A 24,430-nucleotide genomic window follows, 5' to 3' on the forward strand; every position below is an offset into this window, starting at 1 on the left:
AAGTGCGAAGGACCTGAGGCAGGCACTGCTCTGAGGCCATGCAAAGGCGGCAGGAATCAGCACTGAGTGACTAAGTGGGAAACTGGAGGAGTAAGTTCAGAGATGGAGGGATGGGAACCCGGACGCCAGCATAAGCTTGGCTTTCTTGAGACAGGACTTCATGAGAGGGCGTTAGCTGAGGGTTCCGATGACCTATCTTACAGTTTAAGGGGGTAACTTTGGCTGTTACGTGGCTGCAGTCTAGGGAAAATGGAAGGAACACACGTGCAACACACGCCTCACATGGGCCTAGCCCAGTACTAAGGGATACAGGTAAACTCAGCCTCCCTGTCTGGCTGTGGTCCTATGACACACAAAAAGAAAATGCCTGTTCAAAACAGAACTGAACTGCTTGCCGCCCCAGCTTGTTCAGGCCCTGGTTCATGAAACAGTTGAAATGATACTTTGTTCACGCCCAGGAGAAGGGAACAGGGAACCGTCCTGACGTCCGCCTCGCTCGCTCCGTGGGGTCTTGCTGCCGCGGCGCCTCCCCGGACGTGCTCTGCGCTCTTGCCGGTTCCTGCCGCGATGCCCCGTCTTCCCGCCCGCGTGGGCCGGGCGAGGGAGCAGAGGCCGGCGGCCAGCCTCCCCGGCGTCAGCGCGTGGCTCCGCAGCTGCCGGCGCTCTCAGCCGACCCCAGGCAGGGGAGCGTGCCCTCAGACCGAGGCCTCGGAAAGGCCTGCTCGGCAGCGGCGCCCGCATCCTCCCCTGGGCCTCAGCCTAGCAGACAGAGGCTCTCACTTCTTGCTTCCAAATTCTCCACAACTCTTCCTGCGGACCTTAGGTTGAATGAGAGCAGGGAGCAGAGAAGTGAAAGAAATATTTATGCACTTTCCAAGTTTCTCTATCCGAACTCTGCTCTCTCACAGTGTTAACTTAAAAGGAGGGCATCTGCTGCCTTTGTTCTGCTTCAGACAGGTCTGGACTGGAGAAGGCCTCTCCATGAGCAAACGCGCAAGGAAGGACCCGGCTATCAACCAGCGGTCCTCCTGCTCCATCGTCTCAGCTCCTAGACCTTCAAAAACGAAGCCTGGCTGCAGCTATCTTTCCCACAGGGCAATTTTGGCATGTTGGATGAGTCCAGAAATACAAGAGCCACTGATAACCCCTTCCTAGGGCAAAAGTGAAAGTGAAAGTGAAGTCGCTCAGTCGTGTCTGACTCTTTATGACCCCATGGACTGTAGCCTACCAGGCTCCTCCATCCATGGGATTCTCCAGGCAAGAGTACTGGAGTGGGTTGCCATTTCCTTCTCCAGGAGATCTCCCCAACCCAGGGATCGAACCCGGGTCTCCCACATTGCAGGCAGATGCTTTACCATCTGAGCCACCAGGGAAGACTCGAACGAGAGCCAACACAGGCCCTGGGTTGCCCTTCCTGGGAGGAACAGCGAGGGCAGTGCTGAGATGGCTTTGTCCTCAGCCCATTGGTGCACAGCAGGAAAAGAAGACTAGGACGCTCATTTCTTTCTCAATATCTCCTCCTGTCACATACTTAGGTCATATCACAACAGCAATAAGCACCAAGAGAACGTCTCAGAGGACCCAGTTAGCTCTTAAGAGTCAGGCACTGCGTCAAATGCCAGAGATGTAATAAATTAAGGCACAGTCTGCCTGAGAAGGTTCAAAGTCTACATGGGGTAACAAACATTTAAACAACTCATCCCAACAACTGGGAGGTGCTATTACACACAGGGCCATGAAGATACAGAAGAGCAAGAATCCAGCTCCAGATGCAAAGGGCTTTACAGAAGTGGTGATGCTTACGGCAAATTTTTTAAAAGAACAATTTTGGTTTTTTATAAAAATGACACTGCAAACAATGGGTCCAAAAAGGAAAATAACCAAATATCTCAAGTCACACACCCAGAAATAAACTCATAAATGTGATTTTGCTGGAATTCTACCAAAGAAAAGGACACTGTTAAAATGAAGGAACTAGTGCAAAAGCCCAGACTATGAAAGGACAATGAGCTGGGTCAGCTTAGAAGGCAAAGGGGTCTGGAGCTGACCACAGCAGGAGGGCCGGGACCACATCTGGTTCTTGTGCAAACCGGTACTCTGTGGTGGAAGACATCCCAGAGACGTGTGCTTAAAGAATAAAGGAACGGAGGCCCAAGCCCGGCCAGTGCGCATGCGTGAGGCTTTTAGTTTTTGAGCGTCTGCTTTGCACTTGGCTGCACGATTTTCGCCACTCGGAGAACTTTCTCTTCCAACTTCGTCTCGCAGACTTCCGCTTCCCCTGCAGGAAGTGTCGGTGCCTTCCCCAGGGCTTTGTAGCTCCCCAGGCACCAAGGCCCAGGTACTAATGAAGATGAGTCAGCATTGATTTCCCAGCTGGGCTGTCATGAAAGTAGACATAATTCTTCAGAAGGTGGACATTGACCAATGTTCAAGTGACGGCTGGTTTTCAGGAATTCACAAATGTCACCTTAATAATTCAGAGTGAACCTCTCTGAGTGTCCCTCAATGTGGAGTAACTTTTCATCTTTAACCTAGATGTTTTATCATCTGTGCTGTATAGATGGAGAAGTCTAAAGGCTACTGTAAAAATAAAACTGAAAACCAGAAGCAGGAGGCTTAAATCCAAAGCCTGAAAACATTACAGAACTCTTGAATTCAGGGAACATTAAGCAACAGGAGCTCATCAAATGCCTTCATACCTACACTGAAACCAAGCTCCACCCAAGGGCCAACAAGTTCCAGAGCAAGACATACCACGCAAATTCTCCAGCAACACAGGAACACACTCCTGAGCTTCAATATACAGGCAGCTCAAAGTTACTCCAAAACCTTTGATGTCTCATAACCCATTACTGGTCACTCCACTGCACTCCAGAGAGAAGAAACCCAGCTCCACCCACCAGAACTCCAACACAAGCCTCCCTAACCAGGAAACCTTGACAAGCCACTGATAGAACCCCACCCACAGTGAGGAAGCTCCATAATAAAGAGAACTCCACAAATTACCAGAATATAAAAAGGCCACCCCAAATGCAGCAATATAACCAAGATGAAGAGACAGAGGAATACTCAGCAGGTAAAGGAACAGGAGAGTTGCCCACCAAACCAAACAAAAGAGGAAGAAGTAGGGAATCTACCTGAGAAGGAATTCCGAATATTGATAGTGAAAATGATCCAAAATCTTGAAATCAAAATGGAAACACAGATAAATAGCCTAGAGACAAGGATTGAGAAGATGCAAGAAAGGTTTAACAAGGACCTAGAAGAAATAAAAAAGAGTCAAAATATAATGAATAATGCAATAAATGAGATCAGAAACACTCTGGAGGCAACAAATAGTAGAATAACGGAGGCAGAAGATAGGATTAGTGAAATAGAAGATAGAATGGTAGAAATAAATGAATCAGAGAGGAAACAAGAAAAACAAATTAAAAGAAACGAGGACAACCTCAGAGACCTCCAGGACAATATGAAACGCTCCAACATTCGAATTATAGGAGTCCCAGAAGAAGAAGACAGAAAGAAAGATCATGAGAAAATCCTTGAGGAGATAATAGTTGAAAACTTCCCTAAAATGGGAAAGGAAATAATCACCCAAGTCCAAGAAACACAGAGAGTTCCAAATAGGATAAACCCAAGGCAAAACACCCCAAGACACATATTAATCAAATTAACAAAGATCAAACACAAAGAACAAATATTAAAAGCAGCAAGGGAAAAACAACAAATAACACATAAGGGGATTCCCATAAGGATAACAGCTGATCTTTCAACAGAAACTCTTCAGGCTAGGAGGGAATGGCAAGACATACTTAAAGTGATGAAAGATAATAACCTACAGCCCAGATTACTGTACCCAGCAAGGATCTCATTCAAATACAAAGGAGAAATCAAAAGCTTTACAGACAAGCAAAAGCTGAGAGAATTCAGCACCACCAAACCAGCTCTCCAACAAATTCTAAAAGATATTCTCTAGACAGGAAACATGAAAACGGTGTATAAACCCGAACCCAAAACAATAAAGTAAATGGTAACGGGATCACACTTATCAATAATTACCTTAAACGTAAATGGGTTGAATGCCCCAACCAAAAGGCAAAGACTGGCCGAATGGATACAAAAACAAGACCCCTCTATATGCTGCTTACAAGAGACCCACCTCAAAACAAGGGACACATACAGACTGAAAGTGAAGGGCTGGAAAAAGATATATCATGCAAACAGAGACCAAAAGAAAGCAGGAGTGGCAATACTCATATCCGATAAACTAGACTTTAAAACAAAGGCTGTGAAAAGAGACAAAGAAGGCCACTACATAATGATCAAAGGATCAATCCAAGAAGAAGATATAACAATTATAAATATAAATGCACCCAATATAGGAGCACCGCAATATGTAAGACAAATGCTAACAAGTATGAAAGGGGAAATCAACAATAACACAATAATAGTGGGAGACTTTAATACCCCACTCACACCTATGGACAGATCAACTAAACAGAAAATTAACAAAGAAACGCAAACTTTAAATGATACATTAGATCAGATAGACCTAATTGATATCTATAGGACATTTCACCCCAAAACAATTAATTTCACCTGTTTTTCAAGTGCTCATGGAACCTTCTCCAGGATAGATCACATCCTGGGCCATAAATCTAAACTTGATAAATTCAAAAAAATCGAAATCATTCCAAGCATCTTTTCTGACCATAATGCATTAAGATTCGATCTCAATTACAGGAGAAAAACTATTAAAAATTCCAACATATGGAGGTTGAACAACACACTTCTGAATAACCAACAAATCACAGAAGAAATAAAAAAAGAAATCAAAATACGCATAGAAACTAATGAAAATGAAAACACAACAACCCAAAACCTGTGGGACACTATAAAAGCAGTGCTAAGAGGAAAGTTCATAGCAATACAGGCATACCTCAAGAAACAAGAAAAAAGTCAAATAAATAACCTAACTCTACACCTAAAGCAACTAGAAAAGGAAGAAATGGAGAACCCCAGAGTCAGTAGAAGGAAAGAAATCTTAAAAATTAGGGCAGAAATAAATGCAAAAGAAACAAAAGAGACCATAGCAAAAATCAACAAAGCCAAAAGCTGGTTCTTTGAAAGGATAAATAAAATTGACAAACCATTAGCCAGACTCATCAAGAAACAAAGGGAGAAAAATCAAATCAATAAAATTAGAAATGAAAATGGAGAGATCACAACAGACAACACAGAAATGCAAAGGATCATAAGAGACTACTATCAGCAGTTGTATGCCAATAAAATGGACAACGTGGAAGAAATGGACAAATTCTTAGAAAAGTACAATTTTCCAAAACTGAACCAGGAAGAAACAGAAAATCTTAACGGACCCATCACAAGCACGGAAATTGAAACTGTAATCAGAAATCTTCCAGCAAACAAAAGCCCAGGTCCAGACGGCTTCACAGCTGAATTCTACCAAAAATTTTGAGAAGAGCTAACACCTATCCTACTCAAACTCTTCCAGAAAATTGCAGAAGAGGGTAAACTTCCAAACTCATTCTATGAGGCCACCATCACCCTAATACCAAAACCTGACAAAGATGCCACAAAAAAAGAAAACTACAGGCCAATATCACTGATGAACATAGATGCAAAAATCCTCAACAAAATTCTAGCAATCAGAATCCAGCAACACATTAAAAGATCATACACCATGACCAAGTGGGCTTTATCCCAGGGATGCAAGGATTCTTCAATATCCGCAAATCAATCAATGTAATTCACCACATTAACAAATTGAAAAATAAAAGCCATATGATTATCTCAATAGATGAAGAGAAGGCCTTTGACAAAATTCAACATCCATTTATGATAAAAACTCTCCAGAAAGCAGGAATAGAAGGAACATACCTCAACATAATCAAAGCTATATATGACAAACCCACAGCAAACATTATCCTTAATGGTGAAAAATTGAAAGCATTTCCCCTAAAGTCAGGAACAAGACAAGGGTGCCCACTTTCACCGCTACTATTCAACATAGTTCTGGAAGTTTTGGCCACAGCAGTCAGAGCAGAAAAAGAAATAAAAGGAATCCAAATTGGAAAAGAAGAAGTAAAATTTTCACTGTTTGCAGATGACATGATCCTCTACATAGAAAACCCTAAAGACTCCACCAGAAAATTACTAGAGCTCATCAATGAATATAGTAAAGTTACAGGATATAAAATCAACACACAGAAATCCCTTGCATTCCTATACACTAATAATGAGAAAGTAGAAAAAGAAATTAAGGAAACAATTCCATTCACCATTGCAACGAAAAGAATAAAATACTTAGGAATATATCTACCTAAAGAAACTAAAGACCTATATATTGTAAACTATAAAACACTGATGAAAGAAATCAAAGAGGACACTAATAGATGGAGAAATATACCTTGTTCATGGATCGGAAGAATCAATATAGTGAAAATGAGTATACTACCCAAAGCAATTTACAAATTCAATGCAATCCCTATCAAGCTACCAGCCGTATTTTTCACAGAACTAGAACAAATAATTTCAAGATTTGTATGGAAATACAAAAAACCTCAAAGAGCCAAAGCTATCTTGAGAAAGAAGAATGGAACTGGAGGAATCAACTTGTCTGACTTCAGGCTCTACTACAAAGCCACAGTCATCAAGACAGTACGGTACTGGCACAAAGACAGACATATAGATCAATGGAACAAAATAGAAAGCCCAGAGATAAATCCACACACATATGGACACCTTATCTTTGACAAAGGAGGCAAGAATATACAGTGGAGTAAAGACAATCTCTTTAACAAGTGGTGCTGGGAAAACTGGTCAACCACTTGTAAAAGAATGAAACTAGATCACTTTCTAACACCGCACACAAAAATAAACTCAAAATGGATTAAAGATCTAAATGTAAGACCAGAAACTATAAAACTCCTAGAGGAGAACATAGGCAAAACACTCTCAGACATAAATCACAGCAGGATCCTCTATGATCCACCTCCCAGAATTCTGGAAATAAAAGCAAAAATAAACAAATGGGATCTAATTAAAATTAAAAGCTTCTGCACAACAAAGGAAAATATAAGCAAGGTGAAAAGACAGCCTTCTGAATGGGAGAAAATAATAGCAAATGAAGCAACTGACAAACAACTAATCTCAAAAATATACAAGCAACTTATGCAGCTCAATTCCAGAAAATAAACGACCCAATCAAAAAATGGGCCAAAGAACTAAATAGACATTTCTCCAAAGAAGACATATGGATGGCTAACAAACACATGAGAAGATGCTCAACATCACTCATTATTAGAGAAATGCAAATCAAAACCACAATGAGGTACCACTTCACACCAGTCAGATTGGCTGGGATCCAAAAATCTGCAAGCAATAAATGCTGGAGAGGGTGTGGAGAAAAGGGAACCCTCCTACACTGTTGGTGGGAATGCAAACTAGTACAGCCACTATGGAGAACAGTGTGGAGATTCCTTAAAAAATTACAAATAGAACTACCTTATGACCCAGCAATCCCACTGCTGGGCATACACACCGAAGAAACCAGAATTGAAAGAGACACATGTACCCCAGTGTTCATCGCAGCACTGTTTATAATAGCCAGGACATGGAAACAACCTAGATGTCCATCAGCAGATGAATGGATAAGAAAGCTGTGGTACATATACACAATGGAGTATTACTCAGCAGTTAAAAAGAATACATTTGAATCAGTTCTGATGAGATGGATGAAACTGGAGCCGATTATACAGAGTGAAGTAAGTCAGAAAGAAAAACACCAATACAGTATACTAGCACATATATATGGAATTTAGAAAGATGGCAATGATGACCCTGTATGCAAGACAGCAAAAAAGACATAGATGTGTATAACGGACTTTTGGACTCAGAGGGAGAGGGAGAGGGTGGGATGATTTGGGAGAATGGCATTCTAACATGTATACTATCATGTAAGAATCGAATCGCCAGTCTATGTCTGACGCAGGATACAGCATGCTTGGGGCTGGTGCATGGGGATGACCCACAGAGATGTTATGGGGAGGGAGGCGGGAGGGGGGTTCATGTTTGGGAACGCATGTAAGAATTAAAGATTTTAAAATTAAAAAATTTAAAAAAAAAAAAGAATAAAGGAACACACAAAAGGTAGGCAGGCTAAGCATCCAGAGAGGAAGAGAGAAAAGCCTGAGGGAGTGGTCCATTAAGTGTAAAGAAATGAGCCTCAGGCATTAGGAGATGATACTGTAACAGCAGCCCCATTTAATGAACCGGTGCACATGCCAAGTCCTAAGCCAGGCATTTTTCATGGTTCAACCAATTAATTCTCACAACAACATTACTTAAATATCATTATGATTGTCATTTTACATCCAAAGACACACCCCAAAAGATTAGAGGACTTGTTCAAGATCACCCAGGTAGTAATTTAAGATCTGATACTCTTAACCCAGTGCTTCTGTTTTTCCAAAGAGGATGTTTAGCATGTTGCCCCTCCACCACAAAGGGCTTTGGTTGCTCAGATGCTTACGTCCTGTCCATCGAAAACCAATCCTAGAATCTTTAGAATCATATGTCACATTCAACTCTTCAAGTCACTCAGTTCAGTCAGTTTAGTCACTCAGTCGTGTCCAGCTCTTTGCGACCCCATGGACTGCAGCACTCCGGGCTTCCATGTCCATCACCAACTCCCGGAGCTTGCTCAAACTCATCTCCATTGAGTCGGTGATGCCTTCGAACAATCTCATCCTCTGTCATCCCATCTCCTCCTGCCTTCAATCTTTCCAGCATCAGGGTCTTTTCCAATAAGTCAGTTCTTCACATCAGGTGGCCAAAGTATTGGAGTTTCAGCTTCAGCATCAGTCGTTCCAATGAATATTCAGGACTGATTTCCTTTAGGATGGACTGGTTTGATCTCCTTGCAGTCCAAGGGACTCTCAAGTGTCTTCTCCAGCACCACAGTTCAAAAGCATCAATTCTTCAGCACTCAGCTTTCTTTATAGTCCAACTCTCACATCCACACATGACTACTGGAAAAACATACCTTTGACTATACGGACCTTTGTCAGCAGAGTAATTCTGCTTTTGAATGTGCTGTCTAGGTTGGTCATAGCTTCTCTTCCAAGGAGCAAGAGTCTTTTTAATTTCATGGCTGTAGTCACTGTCCACAGTGAGTCTGAAGCCCAAGAAAATAAAGTCTCTCACTTTTTTCCACTGTTTCCCCATCTATTTGCCATGAAATGATAGGACCATATGCCATGATCTTAGTTTTTTGAATGTTGAGTTTTAAGCCAGCTTTTTCACTCTCCTCTTTCACTTTCATTAAGAGGCTCTTTAGTTCTTCTTCACTTTCTGCCATAAGGGTGGTGTATTTGAGGTTATTGACATTTCTCCCAGCAATCTTGATTCCAGCTTGTGCTTCATCCAGCCCGGCATTTCACATGATGTACTCTGCATAGAAGTTAAATAAGCAGGGTGACAATATACAGCCTTGATACATTCCTTTCCCAATTTGGAACCAGTCCATTGTTCCATGTCCTGTTCTAATTGTTGCTTCTTGACTTGCATACAGATTTCTCAGGAGGCAGGTAAGGTGATCTGGTATTCCTATCTAAGAATTTTCCACAGTTCATTGTGATCCACACAGTCAAAGGCTTTGGCATAGTCAATAAAGCAGAAGTAGATATTTTTCTAGAACTGTCTTGCTTTTTCTATGATCCAGCAGATGTTGGCAATTTGATCTCTGGTTCCTCTGCCTTTTCTAAATCCAGCTTGAACATCTGGGGGTTCACGGTTCACGTATTGTTGAAGTCTGGCTTGGAGAATTTTGACTATTACTTCGTTAGCGTGTGAGATGAGTGCAATGGTGCGGTAGTTTGAGCATTCTTTGGCATTGCCTTCCTTTGGGCTTGGAATGAAAACTGATCTTTTCCAGTCCTGTGGCCACTACTGGGTTTTCCAAATTTGCTGGCATATTGAGTATAGAACTTTCATAGCATTATCTTTTAGGATTTGAAATAGTTCAACTGGAATGCCATCACCTCCACTATTTTGTTCATAGTGATGATTTCACACTCCAGGATGTCTGGCTCTAGGTGAGTGATCACACCATCATGATTATCTGGGTCATGAAGATCTTTTTTGTACAGTTCTTCTGTGTATGCTTGCCACCTCTTCTTAATGTCTTCTGCTTCTGTTAGGTCCCTACCATTTCTGTCCTTTATTGAGCCCGTCTTTGCATGAAATGTTCCCTTGGTATGTCTAATTTTCTTGAAGAGATCTCTGGTCTTTCGCATTCTGTTGTTTTCCTCTATATCTTTGCACTGATCAAGTGGTTAAAGGCAACACCAGAGCAGTTAGGTTTAAAACACATATGCGGTCACCAGGAGTGAATGGTTTTCTTCTACTATCAGGACGAATTGCTTCAGACACCTGGTTTCTGTTTTGAGTGGTTGGTTTAATTGGTTTACTGTGGCGAGGGCAGGGGTGCAGCCAGAGCCGGAAGACCCAGAGCTCAGTCTGAGGCCTGGGAGCCTCCTGTGAGGAGGCTGTTTCCCTCAAGCATGGGGGCAGGAGAAAATAAGAGGGGATGGAAGACTTGGCTGACTCAAACACGCTGTGTAGATGATAAGATCACACAAGGGAAAACCTTGAGATGGTCGCAGGCAGGGGGACGTTCTTCAAAATTTTGTTAAAGCAGCTGTCGAGGTTCTGAGGTTTGGCTCTGTCTGCTTCCCCATCTGCCGTCTTCCAGACTGCCCGTGCGCATGCCGTCTGCTCTTGGCACCAGGTTTGGGAAACCCTGCACCCACGGAGCCAGCCACAGGCACCCAAAATCTGTATTTGTTTCTAAAAAGCACCTTCCAGTGCTCCTCAGACGCTGAAACAAACACTGTCAATCCGGAGGCCGATAAAACTCAGTATCACAGAAACCCAGGGGGAGCAATCACACACACCCTATCACCTTGACCCCTCTTGAATCACGCTCCCCGCAGACCACAGCGCATCAGCCAGCCCAGGCAACAGGGTGCAGGCGCCCTTGCTTCTATCATATTGAGAGCTGAGCAGCACTTCCTGGGCCCCAGGCTTCATCAGCACGTCGGTGGTACTGCTTCCTGTGGCTGACTATCTGTTTCCATTCTGGCAAAGTGTTTGCTCTCTTCTCTCTGCTTTGGGGGTTTGGGGGAGGATGAACTTCTCAAGGAGCCCGTCTCTGCCCTCTTGGCCGTCTCCCCCTCGGAGCCCCGCACGTCCCCGCCACAAGGCAGAGCGTCTGGCGTCCCCCTGAGCCGAGCTGGGGAGCTCCACACCCAGAAGCGCTCTCCCCTCTTGCAGTCAGCATCGCAGCCACAACCAGGTAGAGCCAAACTTGCTGTTTTGTATTTTGGGTCAAGTCAGCCTGACATTTCAGGGATAGACGCAAGGTAGAGTTGGTTGTGGGAGAGAAAGTTCTAGAAAGAAAGACTGGAAGCTTTAGAAAGGGAGAAGTAAAAACCAATAGACTTTTTGTGATGGATTTTGATAAAGATTTAAGAAGATGAAAATTTGAGAGTCGAGTTGTATGTCAAGGAAGGTTCAGAAAATGGAGACCAGGAGGATTTCTGTCATTCTTCTTTACTAAAAAAAAATGCTTATACTAGATGGGATTATATGTAAAAGACAAACCAATTCTGCCTTTTCTCTTGAGAGTCAGCAGTTTAGGAAGAGACAGGAAAAGTGGCAAGCTGACTGGCAAGCTGATGACGACTAAGAGAAGGCCTAGGAGGAGAAGCTGAAGCCAGAGAGGGTCGCAGAATAATGGATGCCACCACGTCAGCACAGTCGGAGCCCGCAGGGAGAACCTCAGAGCCCAGCACTCTGCGGGGAACCCTCGGCAGCCTGAACAAGTGAGTGCCAGGGGCGGTGAGCGCTCCCCTCCCCTGATTTAGAAAGAGGGTCCTGGTCTATCCTGGGGAGCTTCTACCCCAGCAGCCTTGCCACCCCTCACCAGGCTCTCGTTTCCTAAGACCGCTAAACTCTTGGCTCAGAGAGGTTTGCTCAGAACTGCTGGGAGGAAAGGAATAGGTATTGCGAACAGAAAGGAGTTGTTGGGAAGAGAGGAAATATGATAACACACCACTTCCTTAGAGCTGGCTTCCTGGCATGGCTGGGTTTCTCATGCTCAGAGGCCCGCATGGCGGTCCTTGAGCTTTCCTTTTTCAAGTCCCACGGATCACTCCTCAAAGAAACAGAAGCAAAAACCAGTTTCTACTCTGATGGAAACAAACGGCCCACTTTTTACACAGATGTGCTTTTACGTCCTAAACACTTGCCATGAATGAAAATGGAATCACAGATATGATAAAGACACAGCCTTGGATCATAAAACCCCACAGCATTAATCATAGATGTAAATCTTACAGTTAAAACCTTCAATATTATATTAACAAAAAGTCCATCAATACTTGAAACTTTGACACTGAGAGGTATTGATTTCAGTGCAGTGATAAAAGCACAGCTCAACAGCAATAAATTAAAAATCACTGTAGTTTGGGGAGGTAAATGTCATTACCATGATAAACAAATACCTGTCCCCTGCAGGTGGACAAGGTCGTTGATGGGGAAGGAATTCATAAAGTGTCAGAATCCTGCAGCACTCCTCCAATACTATTTCTACATCCATTCATTTGATAATTTATTCATTCATTCATTTAACAAATATCCATCAGGTTCCTACTGAGTGCCAAGCACGGTGGCAGGCACAAGGTGAATAGGACAGACAAGGACAGCCTCCTGGAGGTTACAGTTAAGTGGGAGGGTCAGATACAAACAGATGAACAAAAGCATGGCTAGCATAACATCAGTCAGTCGTAAGCTATGAAGAAAAACCAGGGCAGAGTAAGGGGACTGGAGGACCCAGGAGGGTGTGACTAGGGAGGACCTATCTGAGGAGGTGACATTTCAGAAGAGTCCTAAATTAAATGAGGGGATTGAACTGCGGGAGAGGGAGCAGCGAGACTGAGACAAGACTGTGCTTTGCTGGAAGCAGCATGGAGTCCTGGTCATCAAGGTCAGAGGAAAATAGTAGGAAAGGAGGTCAGAGGCAGGCAAAGGCAGAAGAGAAGAGGCCGTCACATTCTCACCTGTTAGGGACAATGGATGCTATCCCACGTGTGATGAGAAGTCATGGGGGGTTGCAGAGGGGGCACGTGATCTGATTTAACCGTTCAGAGGATCACTCTAGCTCCTGTGTGAACATAGTATGTTGGGGCCAAGAGTGAAAGCAAGGAGCTCATTAGAGAGGTTCTGGCAAAGGTCTGTGTGGAACTAGTGGTGGCTCAGACCGAGGTGGTGGCAATGGAGGAGCAAGAGGTGATGCTTTGGGGTACATGTCCCGGTTGAGCAGATAGAAACTGCTGGTTAACTAGCAGTGGGGTGTGAAAAAGAAAACATTCAAGAATGGCTCCAAGGGTTTTGACCAAGCCATCAGATGACAGGAAACACCAGAGGAACAGGCTTATGGGGGGTGGGGGAGAACAGGAGTTCTGTTTTAAACATTTTTGGTTTGAGATGTCTATTAGGTTACTACATGGAAATGTCCGGTATGAAACTGGGTGAACAAGTCTAGAACTCATAAGGACAAAAACCTTCCCTGATGGATGACCTGGTTTCTAGCATTTGGAGGGGCAAGTCTGCTAGTGATGCACTCTGTAACCTCAACTGGCTGCTTCCTATAGCCAAAACAGAGCTAGCCTGGCCCTGCCCAGGAATTGCGAACAGCCCGGTCCTTACCCAGCGCATCTGCATGGTCAAATTCCACAGCAGAGCAGAGTGTTGCTTGAAGACCAGCCCCACAAGCTGATGCTACAGGGATTATTAAATGCAAGCAACCTGGACTCTTGTCCCAGAGCTGCTGCTTAATTGTAAGTGGATAATCTCTTCCAAGCAAGACAGAAAGCTGAGGGGCAGGGAACAGGGTAAGCAGGAGCAAATGGATTTGACAAGTTTGGAAGACAGTGTGAAGCCATAGAAAGAACAGTCTTTGGGCCCAAACAGACCTAGATTTCACATTCCATCATGCTCCTTCCTACCTATGTGATCTTCCCTATGTTACTCTACCTTAGTGAGTCTAACTCTCAGGTTCCTTGGTCACAAAGAGAGATGGGATCGTTATACAGATTAAATAAGCTTTAATGCAAACCACTGGCATCCAGTGAGCATTCAGAAAGGATAGCTCCCTTCTCCCACAACCTCATTCCCTCTCTCCATGAGGAGGTAACACGCTTTTCTACCACCCAGCCCATCTCACCTCAGTTTTCCTTCCCTCGGCTCCCACCCCAAACCCTCAAGTCCTGCCTCTGGAGGAAGCATCTCCCCCCACGCCCCACCCCCGGCCCATGGCTGGATCGTGGCCCTTGGTTTTCCTCACAGGACTGGAGACCACAGCAGCAGCATCTTTTCTGGGTTTGCGGCTCTCCTTGCCATCCTCCTGGTTGTGGCAGTTTTCTGCGTCCTGTGGAACTGCGGTAAACGGAAGAAGCGTGAGTCCCTTGTTTGTCCAGAGTTGAGACACACTATGATCAGTTGTCTAGTCTGGAATTTAAAGCCCAGTTCTCAGATGGCACAGTGGTAAAGAATCGGCCTGCCAATGCAGGATATGCAGGAGACGTAGATTCGCTCCCTGGGTCAGGAAGATCCCCTTGAGGAGGAAATGGCAACCCACTCCAATATTCTTGTCTGGAAAAATCCCATGGACAGGGGCCTGGCAGGTAACAGTCCATGGGATCACATGGAGTCAGACATGATGGAGCACAGACACGCACATCGCCCTCCCGAGATAAACCGTTGCACCGAGGAGTCCTCTGTTCTTACCTGTGTGTAAACACAGGTCATTGTCTCCGTCGGGATCACAAGCCATGGCTCTGAAAGCTCCGTGCTGAGTCGAGCTTCATTCTGAAAGCCATGCCCTGGTGCCCTGTGCCCATTTCTTCTTCCTGCTTCTGTCTCCTGAGTCCCTTGTTCTTCTAGCTCAAAGGCATTGGTCAAGTCTGGAAACAAGTTTTTCATAATACATGGTGAGGGTGGGGAATATTTTCAGGCGCAGTCTCTTCCCCAATTCTGTGTGGCTAAGCCCAGCCATGACCTCTGTGTCTCTCACTGTCTTGCAGGGCAAGTTCCCTACCTCCGAGTTACCATCACGCCCTTATTGACTCTGCCTCGACCCAGACAGCGAGCCAAAAATATTTATGACCTCTTGCCCCGAAGACAAGAAGAGCTGGGTAGGTTTTTCTTTCTCATCCATGGAATCCAGGCCTACAGAACTTCTGCCCCCAGAATATAGGGTCTCACCTGCAAAAGCGGCTTTTTCTAAGCATGCTACCGTCCTGCTCTTCAGGGAGCCGGCAAGGGGACGGGACAGACAGGTGGCAAGGTTCACCTCCAGTGGGGCCTGGGGGCTTGAAGAGGGAGCAGGGAGCCATCGGGGTCAGGGATCTGGTTTGGGGTTTTCTCCAGCTTCATTGAGAAATGACTGGCCTATGTCACTGTATGAGTTTACAGAGTACAGCATGATAATTTGATTACCTAGGCTACAGTTTTGGTTTTTCTTGATGTAGTTAGCTGGGTATGTCTAAGGTTGGGAAAGACACACAGGAGGAGAACATGGCCTCCAGCCTCAAGTCAGGGAGGGCTCACCCGAGAAGACTCCTCCCAGCCAGCCTCCTCGAGTCCTGTGTTAGTGTCCATTTGTCCTCAGCGAGCTGAGGAGTGTTCCTGGTCTCCCAGCTCATCATCCTTGAAGCCCTGATCCTCTCCCCACAGAACACTGGCCCCCAAATACCAGATATCAGACAGGTCCACTTCACCCAGAATGTGAGGACTGAACAGGCTGAAGCACTTGGAGGACTGGCTGACTGCGCTCAGGGTTTGCTCTCTGTCCTTTCAGGAAGACATCCCTCAAGAAGCATCCGTATTGTCAGCACCGAAAGCCTCCTCTCCAGGAATTCTGACAGCCCTCCTTCTGAGCATGTGGTAAGAGTGAGGCTAAACGACAGTCCCTTTGGGAGAAATGACGTGTCTCTGGCAGAAGAGCTGAAGTGCAAGAGTTCTAGGTTTTGCTTCTTATTTCACTATAAACAGCACCCCAGGCCCTATTAGAAAATGGGAAGACTAGCCTCAGGACCGCCCTACCACCCAAGGCAAAACATTTCGAAAGAGAGGAGCAAGTGCTTGAGATTTTAAGAAAGGCACCAAGGCACATGTGTTCATGGATACTTGTTGGAACCGAAATGTACTGCTTTAACAAAGACACGATAATGCGTTTTTCCAAATAAGTGTTGTCTCCTGTACCGTAATTACCTTGGGAGGGTGCATAAATTTTCCTACAGGGCTGTTGGTGCTCAAAGCACCCTTAAAGTTCTGCTTTGGGAATTACTTCCAAGCCTATGTCAAATTGTTTCCATCTTCCTCCATAGCAGAAATACTCATAAGTCACTCAGCACTGCGACTGGTGTCAAAAGTGTTGAGCGTGTTGGGGATACCTTTGCCTCTGGCTCTGAAGTCCTTCTCCCAAGAAGGAGACGCACAGCAGTGTGGGGCAGAGGGACTGTCCTGAAGATCAGGGCGCTCGTTTCTGTAGATAAGTCCTTGTTAGCTTGTTAAAGAATTTTTTTCTTCGGTTTTACCGCACCCCTGGGTGAGTACGGTCATGGTGCCGCTGCTGCCGATTTGCTCGTTACCCAGCCGCTCTTTACCCAGGGCTGCTGATTGGCTCGTTACCCGGCCTTTCGTTACCCAGGGCTGCTGATTGGCTCGTTACCCAGCCTTTCCCCAGCCTTTCCTTACCCAGGGCCGCTGATTGGCTTGTTACCCAGCCTTTCGTTACCCAGGGCTGCTGATTGGCTCGTTACCCGGCCTTTCTTTACTCAGGGCTGCTGATTGGCTTGTTACCCAGCCTTTCTTTACCCAGGGGCGCAGGTTTGATGACCACGTGGCCGCCTCCAAGTCGCCACGTTTGCTTCCTCCTCCTCTCCCATGTCCCATTCTTAGGCTCTGGTCCTGCTTCTAAGACTTCCTTCCTAGGGCAGCAGGTCCACGTGGCTATAAATGGAAGAGTGGAGGAAATCCACTGCTTAAGCTAGTTCTCGGATTCAGTTGAGCCCTGAGGGGATTTTGCACCTAGAGTTTAGATCTCAAGCTGACTTAAACCTACAAACATGTTTGGATTGTACTCTGTACTGTTTGAAGGACGTTTTGAACCAGTTGCCAACATTTAAAAACCTAAGAGATTTCACACTGAAGTCCAGATATTCAGCCTTTTTTGAGAAAGTCAGACGTCCTGGAAACATCAGACCAGCATTCCTAAATGGCCGTAGCTGATCTGTGTGTCAGCTGCGCCCATACTAATAACAGCAAGCATTTCGTAGTGTCCCCTCTGTGCCAGGAGCTAAACAATTCACAGGTAGTAATTCATTTTTTCTTCACAAAAATCACATGGTATTGATATTATTATGATTAGCCCCATTGTATAAGTCAGGAAGCTGAGGCACAGTGAGATTAGGTAACTGTGTAAACTCAGCACAGAGTGGTAAGGTTAGGGCTTGCACTGTTAGTCTGAACTTAAGCCTCTATCTTTAGCCACTATGCTGGGCCTAGCAATATGTTCTGGGGTGGCAGGCTCTCTCTAGTTCATAATACTTCCCCCACTGAACCCCCACAGTGCGGCCAGTAACTAGTTACAACTTATTGTCACATTTACACTACTGCTTTCCTTAAACCCAGAGCACTTCACTCATCCCAACCTGGCGTCGGAAGCCTTGTGATCTGAGACCCCTGCTGCAGAGGTTTTCTCTGCAGTGAAGAGCTGAGTGAAGGAGCCATTAGATACAGCAGTACCGGGTAGGGAGAAGAAAGGGCTTGTCCTTATTCCTGCTCCTGCCCTGTCACTCGCCTTCTCTTCTTACTTACAGCCCTCCCAAGCAGGCGACGCCCTCCACGTGCACAGAGCCCATACTCACGCCATGGGGCATGCAGTGGGCATCTATGACAATGCCACGTGGCCCCAGACGTGTGGAAACCTTGCTCCCTCGCCTCACTATGTCAATGTCAGAGCTTCAAGAGGTTCCCCGAGCACTTCTTCAGAGGATTCGAGAGACTATGTCAATATCCCCACAGCCAAGGAGCTTGCTGAGACTTTGGGTTCTGCCAGTAACCCTCCTGGGAACCTCTTCATCCTCCCAAGCACCCAGGAGCTGGCACTGTCTGAAGAAATAGATGAGGGTTGTGGGGATGCCAGTGACTGCGCCAGTTTGGGGTCTCCAGGAACTGATAACAGTGACCCACTCAGCGATGGGGAAGGGTCTTCTCAGACCTCGAATGACTATGTCAACGTGGCAGAGTTGGACCTCGGGACCCCCGGAGGGAAGCAGCTCCGGGGGACGTTTCAGTGCCGCAGGGATTATGAAAATGTACCACCAGGTCCCAGTAGCAGCAAGCAGCAGGAGGAGGAAGTGACATCCTCAAACACACACCATGTAGAGGGCAGGACAGACGGTCCAGAGACCCACATCCTACCTGCCGTGCAGTCAGGGAGCTTCCTGGCTTTAAAGGATTACGTGGCCTGTCAGTCGCCTGCCCACAGTGAGACCGGGCCGTGGAAACATGCAGAAGAGACAGAGACGTCAAGTGAGGACTCTCATGACTATGAGAATGTGTGAGCTGCCGAGGCAGGCGCAGGGGCTGAGCAGCGGCCTGACCCACGGCTCTTTCCTGACAAACTGAGACCCAGCCACCCAACCGGCAAGCTACATGACGTGGTCGCTGCTGCCAGAGTCACCCTTGACCACCCTGTATTTCAGTGGTTTCATTTGGTTAGGCTAAGGAGATGAAATGAGCAAGGAGCTAAGGGGCTCTCAAAAGCAGAGTTTTGAGAAAGCCAGAAAGTATTTTTTCTCAGCAAGGTTCTGTTACCTCTCGTACCAACTTAAGAATGTTTGCTGAAACTACCTTACAGAATTGTTAGGAGGTTAAAAACGGAAGAGTCCTTTAGTGTGCAGTGGAAACACGATGTAGCCTAAAATCATTGGCTTTGCTAATACCAGTAGGCTGCAAAGCTAGAACAGATTATTTGGTAATCCAGGCAGAGGCCAAAAGGAATGAAGCAATTGGAGCAGGGTGGGGAGGGAGAGTTTCCACTCTAGAATGAGTGTGGACCACCAAACGCTGGAGAAAATGCGGAATAATAATTCTCATCATTGCTAAGGGGATTGCAAGCCATAAGCTTCACTCTGGAAAATTGTGCATCAGTTTCTTATTAACATACACTTATTATATAACCCAGTCATTCCAGTATTAGGTATTTATCCAAGTGTAAAGGTTGTGTTCACAAGAGAAAAAAAAAAACCTCATACATGACTGTTTATAGCAGCTTTATTCATGATTGTGAAAACTTGGAAATAAGTCTTTCAACAGGTGAGTGGATAAACAAGCTGTCCTATAGTCACACAATGAATTTATCCACACTCAACGGTAAAAATGAGTGAAGTGTATAGGTTCATGCAACAACATGGACAAATATTAAACACATTTTGCTAAGTGAAAGAAGCTCTACGTAAAAGTCTACATATTGTATGGTTCTACTTATACGACATTTCTGAAAAAAGCAAACCTGTAGAGGCAGAAAACAGATCAGTGGTTGAGAGGCTTGGGAAGCGGGAACACAGGAGCTGTACAAGGAAATTTTTAGGACAATATTTCTATAAGGTGATTGATACTTGACTGTATGCGTTTGTCAAAACACACACAAAAAAGCCCGTACAGCACAAAGGATGACTTTATTACATGCAAATTTTAAAACCTCACCAGGCTGTTGGGGGGGCCCACAATATAATGCAGAGTGTAAAAATTTTATGAAATTTTGTAAAAATTGAATTGGTTTTACAAATGTATGACATAATGTCACTGAAGGGAGTGGGGGAAAATTGAGCTGGCCCAAGTAACTTTGGAAAACAATATTTTGCTTGAAAATGTAAGATGAAGACACAAAGAGCTGAATACAAACACTTGCAGTGTTAATTGATAAATTTGTGTCTCATGGGAGTATAGTTTAGCAATTTTGAAACTAAGTATATCCTCCAGTTGAACAAGTAAGTAAATATGATACAGGTAAGGAGAGGCAGTGGCACCCCACTCCAGTACTCTTGCCTGGAAAATCCCATGGACGGAGGAGCCTGGTGGGCTGCAGTCCATGGGGTCTCTGAGGGTCGGACATGACTGAGCGACTTCACTTTCACTTTTCCCTTTCATACATTGGAGAAGGAAATGGCAACCCACTCCAGTGTTCTTGCCTGGAGAATCCCAGGCACAGGGGAGCTTGGTGGGCTGCCGTCTATGGGGTCGCACAGAGTCGGACACGACTGAAGCGACTTAGCAGCAGCAACTTGAATATTCTTCAGGAGGATGATTTCCCCAAAGTTCAGGCCTCCCTGAGTTCCAGCTACTTGCTATAACTTCAGACCCACTTGGTCCATATCCTTCAAAGCTTCAAGACCTGCATCAACCCAGACAGATGTCCTCTAACAGTCAGAGCGCCAGGCATCGCACCGTCCTCGGAATACCTTCAGCACTTCCCTTCTGATTCAAGCAACAACAAATCACAGGCCATTCCGGACACTCTGTGTCATTCACATCTCATTTTATTATGTGTGCGTGCATGCTCAGTAGCTCAGTCATGTTCTGTTCTGTGTGACCCCATGGATTGCAGCCCACCAGGCTCCTCTGTCCATGGAATCTTATTATGCTGTTGGGTAATTTTCATGGGTTTTTCCAGTAGTCATGTATGGATGTGAGAGTTGGACTATAAAGAAAGCTGAATGCCAAAGAATTGATGCTTTTGAACTGTGGTGTTGGAGAAGACTCTTGAGAGTCCCTTGGACTGCAAGGACATCCAACCAGTCCATCCTAAAGGAAATCAGTCCTGAATATTCATTGGAAGGACTAATGCTAAAGCTGAAACTCCAATACTTTGGCCACCTGATGCAAAGAACTGACTCATTTGAAAAGACCCTGATGCTGGGAAAGACTGAAGGCAGGAGCAGAAGAGGACGACAGAGGATGAGATGGTTTGATGGCATCACCAGCTCGATGGACATGAGTTTGGGTGGACTGTGGGGGTTGGTGATGGACAGGGAAGCCTGGCATGCTGTAGTCCATGGGGTCGCAAAGAGTCGGACATGACTGAGCGACTGAACTGAACTGAACTGAACTGACTGAATTTTCATAGGTGTAAGTTTTTATAGTCAACTACACCGTAGACTTTCTGTAACTCCTCATGCAGCTATAACAAAATTAGGCGCAGACTTTATGCTAAAGCTGCTTTGAATGAGCAAATGAGCTGAGCTTAGCTGGAGCATTAGGCTAACGAGATCAGGGCTTAGGGTCCAGGCTATAGATGGCTCAGAGTCCAGGCCACCCCGGCTGACCGTGCTGCTGGTCAAGCAAAGATGGGACAAATGAGTGTGGGCGCAGCAGCCACTAGCACAAGCAGAACAAAGGTGCCTGCCCTGCAGAGGGGCTCAGAGCCCGCTTCTCCTTACTGCTTTCTGTCTTGCTGATCTAGTTCAAGGTGACTGGGACCGTGAGAGAGAGGAAATAACCAGATGGAGCCAGGCTGAGACGGAAATGCAGATGCTGCTGCACAAACTGGGCCTGGAGAAAACCTCATGCAGCCTGGGACCAAAAGAACAGGGGCCCATGTGAAAACAGATGGCGCTGGGTGTCCAGTCAGCCTAATAGGGAACAGCAGTGGGCAGTGAGGGGGGACCTTTACCTGGAGTGCTGGCCAGTGAGGGTGCTGGCCATTGGGAGATCAGCTCAAATACAGAAAGAACCCGGCCAAGGTAGCACCCAAGCTTGGGGCAGTACCTGCGGACTAAGCCACAGCCAAGCTGGAGACAGAAAGACACTGGTTCCCTGTCGGATTGGAAAGAGCTCCCGGGAGCCTCTTGGGCATGGCTCCCTCATTAGTCCTTGGCTGGAACTTTCTTCAGCTTCCCTCCCTCAGGCATTTCTAGCTAGGATGCTCTTCCTTTCATCTCAGCACAGGCCAGAGGGGACGAATATTGTGCAGATAATTAATACAAGTCCTACTCCTCTCGATGGTAATTCAGAAACTGAATCTAGCCGGGAACAGGAGCCAGGGAGACAGAGGAGTGGAGCAGACAGAGGCGCGCCTGACAAGTCCATCTGCAGCACCCCAAGGAGAGCTGTTGGTCTGATGCGCTAGAGCAGTATTTTGTACATAGAGAAATCCCCTAATAGGCTGATGTGTCCAAAATGTGAGCTTTAGATTTGATACCCATCGCCACAGGTTTTCAGGTCCCTTTGCTCTGGTGGGTAAAATCACCCCCAGCTGACTCTCTCAACAGCAGGGTCTTGGACAGAAAAGGATAGAAACAAGACCTCTGGGTATTGTGGAGTTTTGAAGCGAAGAGGACAGTGATCTCAGTATCAGGAGTTAGAAGGTGCAGGGTGGACATCTCAGGAGGCTGCGGAATTGCCCACTGAGGACCCGCTTCTCCCTCGCCCGAGCTTAGTGGCCTGCCATCCTGAGGGCTGTTTCTGCGACTCCGTGCAGCGGGAGCCAGCCTGAACCGAGGGCTCTCCTTCTGTGTCCCCCATGGCCTCACCTGCCCCACCAGGACAACGCTGTCTGGAGATTTGCTCGTTCCTCCATCATCTACACACACTAACACGCTTATCCTGATGAAATCCGGTTAGACCAAACTCTGGGGTAACCCAAAAGGGGAAAGGAAGTAAGAAAAGGCCAATGTATAGCAGGAGATGTAGGAGGGAGAAGAGTTTGCTCCTGTTCCCTCAGGCCAGGAGAAAAAGGCAACTTTTTTTTTTTTTTTTAATGATATGGGCCTCAATCCAACATTAGTCTGGATTGTTTCCATTGCAATGAAAAGAAACCTAACTAAACCTGGCCTGAGCAAAATCCATGAGTATACAGGCCTGGCTGCCTACAGAAATCTCACTGTCAGGACTGGTTCCTCTGTCACTTGCAGCTGGACTTTCAACGCTGGCTCTCCAGGAGGCATTGCCAAGATGGCCCCACATATCCAGGTATTAACACTACTGGAAGAGATTTTGACCAAAGTTCCAGAATTGAGTTTCATCCCCTGGTTTGAAGTCAGGAGTAGGGCCAGTTCTTCCCAAACTGCAAGACTTTAGCAAGAGGAAGCAGTAATTTTTCTTTTTTTTTTTAATTGCATTTTAATTGGAGGATAATTGCACTACAGTATTGTGACGGTTCCTTCCGCAGTGAGTTTTCAAAGAAAAAATAAAAAAATCCAAGTGCCACCACTCAGGGAATCAGCTGGGGGTGATTTTACCCACCAGAGCAAAGGGACCTGAAATTTTGCAGGTGTACGTATCAAATCTGAAGCTCACATTTTGGACACGTCACCCTATTAGGGGATTTCTCTACACACAAGGGCCCTAGATCCTGGAGTAAACAGCTGCTGCTATCAGCAGCAGACAAAGATGCAAATGACCACTACAGACCCTATCTTCAATCAGTGGGTCAAGTTTCTTAACATGAAGACATCCAATGTAACTACTAAAGCATTTGTTGGGGCTAGGTGAAGCATTTACACAAATGGATGCCATGAGGAACTTTTGACAAACTCCTAGCCCCTCAGAGCCAGAGTCAGTCTTATCCACCTTTGTTTCTTCAATCTGAAACCAGAACATTTGACTTGACTACCTCCAGGGCATTTTAAAAGACTGTGAGTTTAAGAAAAATGGATATTTAGTCAAACTTTCGTTGCTCATAGGCACCCTGAAGAGGCAGAAACCTCTTGCAAAATTCCAGTTTTCACAATGCAGGGGATGCGATGACTTTGAATTGAGAGAGCTGTTATGAAAATCAGGGTACCTTTCTTGCCCAGACAGAGGAGGTTTTGTTCCTGTGTGACAGGAGAAGTTAAGAGAAATATCCCTGGCCATGGTCTGGGATGGAAGGAATGGGAATCCAGGAGAGGGAGCTGGAAACGTGGCTGTGCTAGCTAGTGTGTGGCAGTGTGTGATGGCTAGCCCATGCCAGCCCACCCTGGACGGCAGAGACTGCATCAGTTACCTCATTCAGATTGTGTTTATCCACCAAGATGCCAGACCCAGAAATAAACTGTTTTGAGAGCTCTATACTTAGAGAGAGCACGTAAAGGCAGAGGGATGGGGGTGGGACAGTCACAAGTCCAAGAGCCACGGGCCCCAGGCTTCCAAAGAGAAAATATGGGCCTTCCTTCCTAGTAAGGAAAGTAGGTTTGAAACCGAGTGCTGCTTCTTCCCAGCTATGTGCCACTGGATAAGTTAACAACCCTCTCTGACCTTCACTTTCCTCTTCAATAAAATGAGGATAATGATACTA

The 24,430-nt window shown here is 45.7% G+C and overlaps 1 protein-coding gene across 4 annotated transcripts; it reads left to right on the forward strand.

Annotated features, from left to right (window-relative positions):
• The first annotated feature begins 5,946 nt into the window (after nucleotides 1-5,946).
• LAX1 (lymphocyte transmembrane adaptor 1) lies at nucleotides 5,947-24,430 on the forward strand. 4 transcript variants are annotated; one of them, XM_042256896.2, is made up of 6 exons: nucleotides 11,141-11,380; nucleotides 11,711-11,909; nucleotides 14,434-14,543; nucleotides 15,171-15,281; nucleotides 15,947-16,032; nucleotides 17,970-24,430. In XM_042256896.2, exons 2-6 carry the CDS (start codon nucleotides 11,821-11,823, stop codon nucleotides 18,714-18,716), a joined length of 1,143 nt encoding a protein of 380 aa, XP_042112830.1. In that variant the 5' UTR covers nucleotides 11,141-11,380; nucleotides 11,711-11,820; the 3' UTR covers nucleotides 18,717-24,430. The 4 variants fall into 4 exon arrangements, 2 of the variants coding, with proteins under 2 accessions (XP_042112830.1, XP_042112831.1); XM_042256897.2 differs by having other exon boundaries at nucleotides 11,717-11,909; XR_009595657.1 differs by lacking the exons at nucleotides 14,434-14,543; nucleotides 17,970-24,430 and adding an exon at nucleotides 17,782-17,963 and having other exon boundaries at nucleotides 5,947-11,380.

This window comes from Ovis aries, chromosome 12 (assembly GCF_016772045.2).
Source record: "Ovis aries strain OAR_USU_Benz2616 breed Rambouillet chromosome 12, ARS-UI_Ramb_v3.0, whole genome shotgun sequence".
NCBI lineage: Eukaryota > Metazoa > Chordata > Mammalia > Artiodactyla > Bovidae > Ovis > Ovis aries.

Excerpts from the sequence above, each read along its gene's own strand:
- LAX1 (XM_042256896.2), top strand. The coding sequence starts at position 11,821 with ATGGATGCCACCACGTCAGCACAGTCGGAGCCCGCAGGGAGAACCTCA. Across the intron at positions 11,910-14,433 it reads ACCCTCGGCAGCCTGAACAA|GACTGGAGACCACAGCAGCA; the intron begins GTGAGTGCCAGG and ends TTTTCCTCACAG. Across the intron at positions 16,033-17,969 it reads GCCCTCCTTCTGAGCATGTG|CCCTCCCAAGCAGGCGACGC; the intron begins GTAAGAGTGAGG and ends TCTTACTTACAG.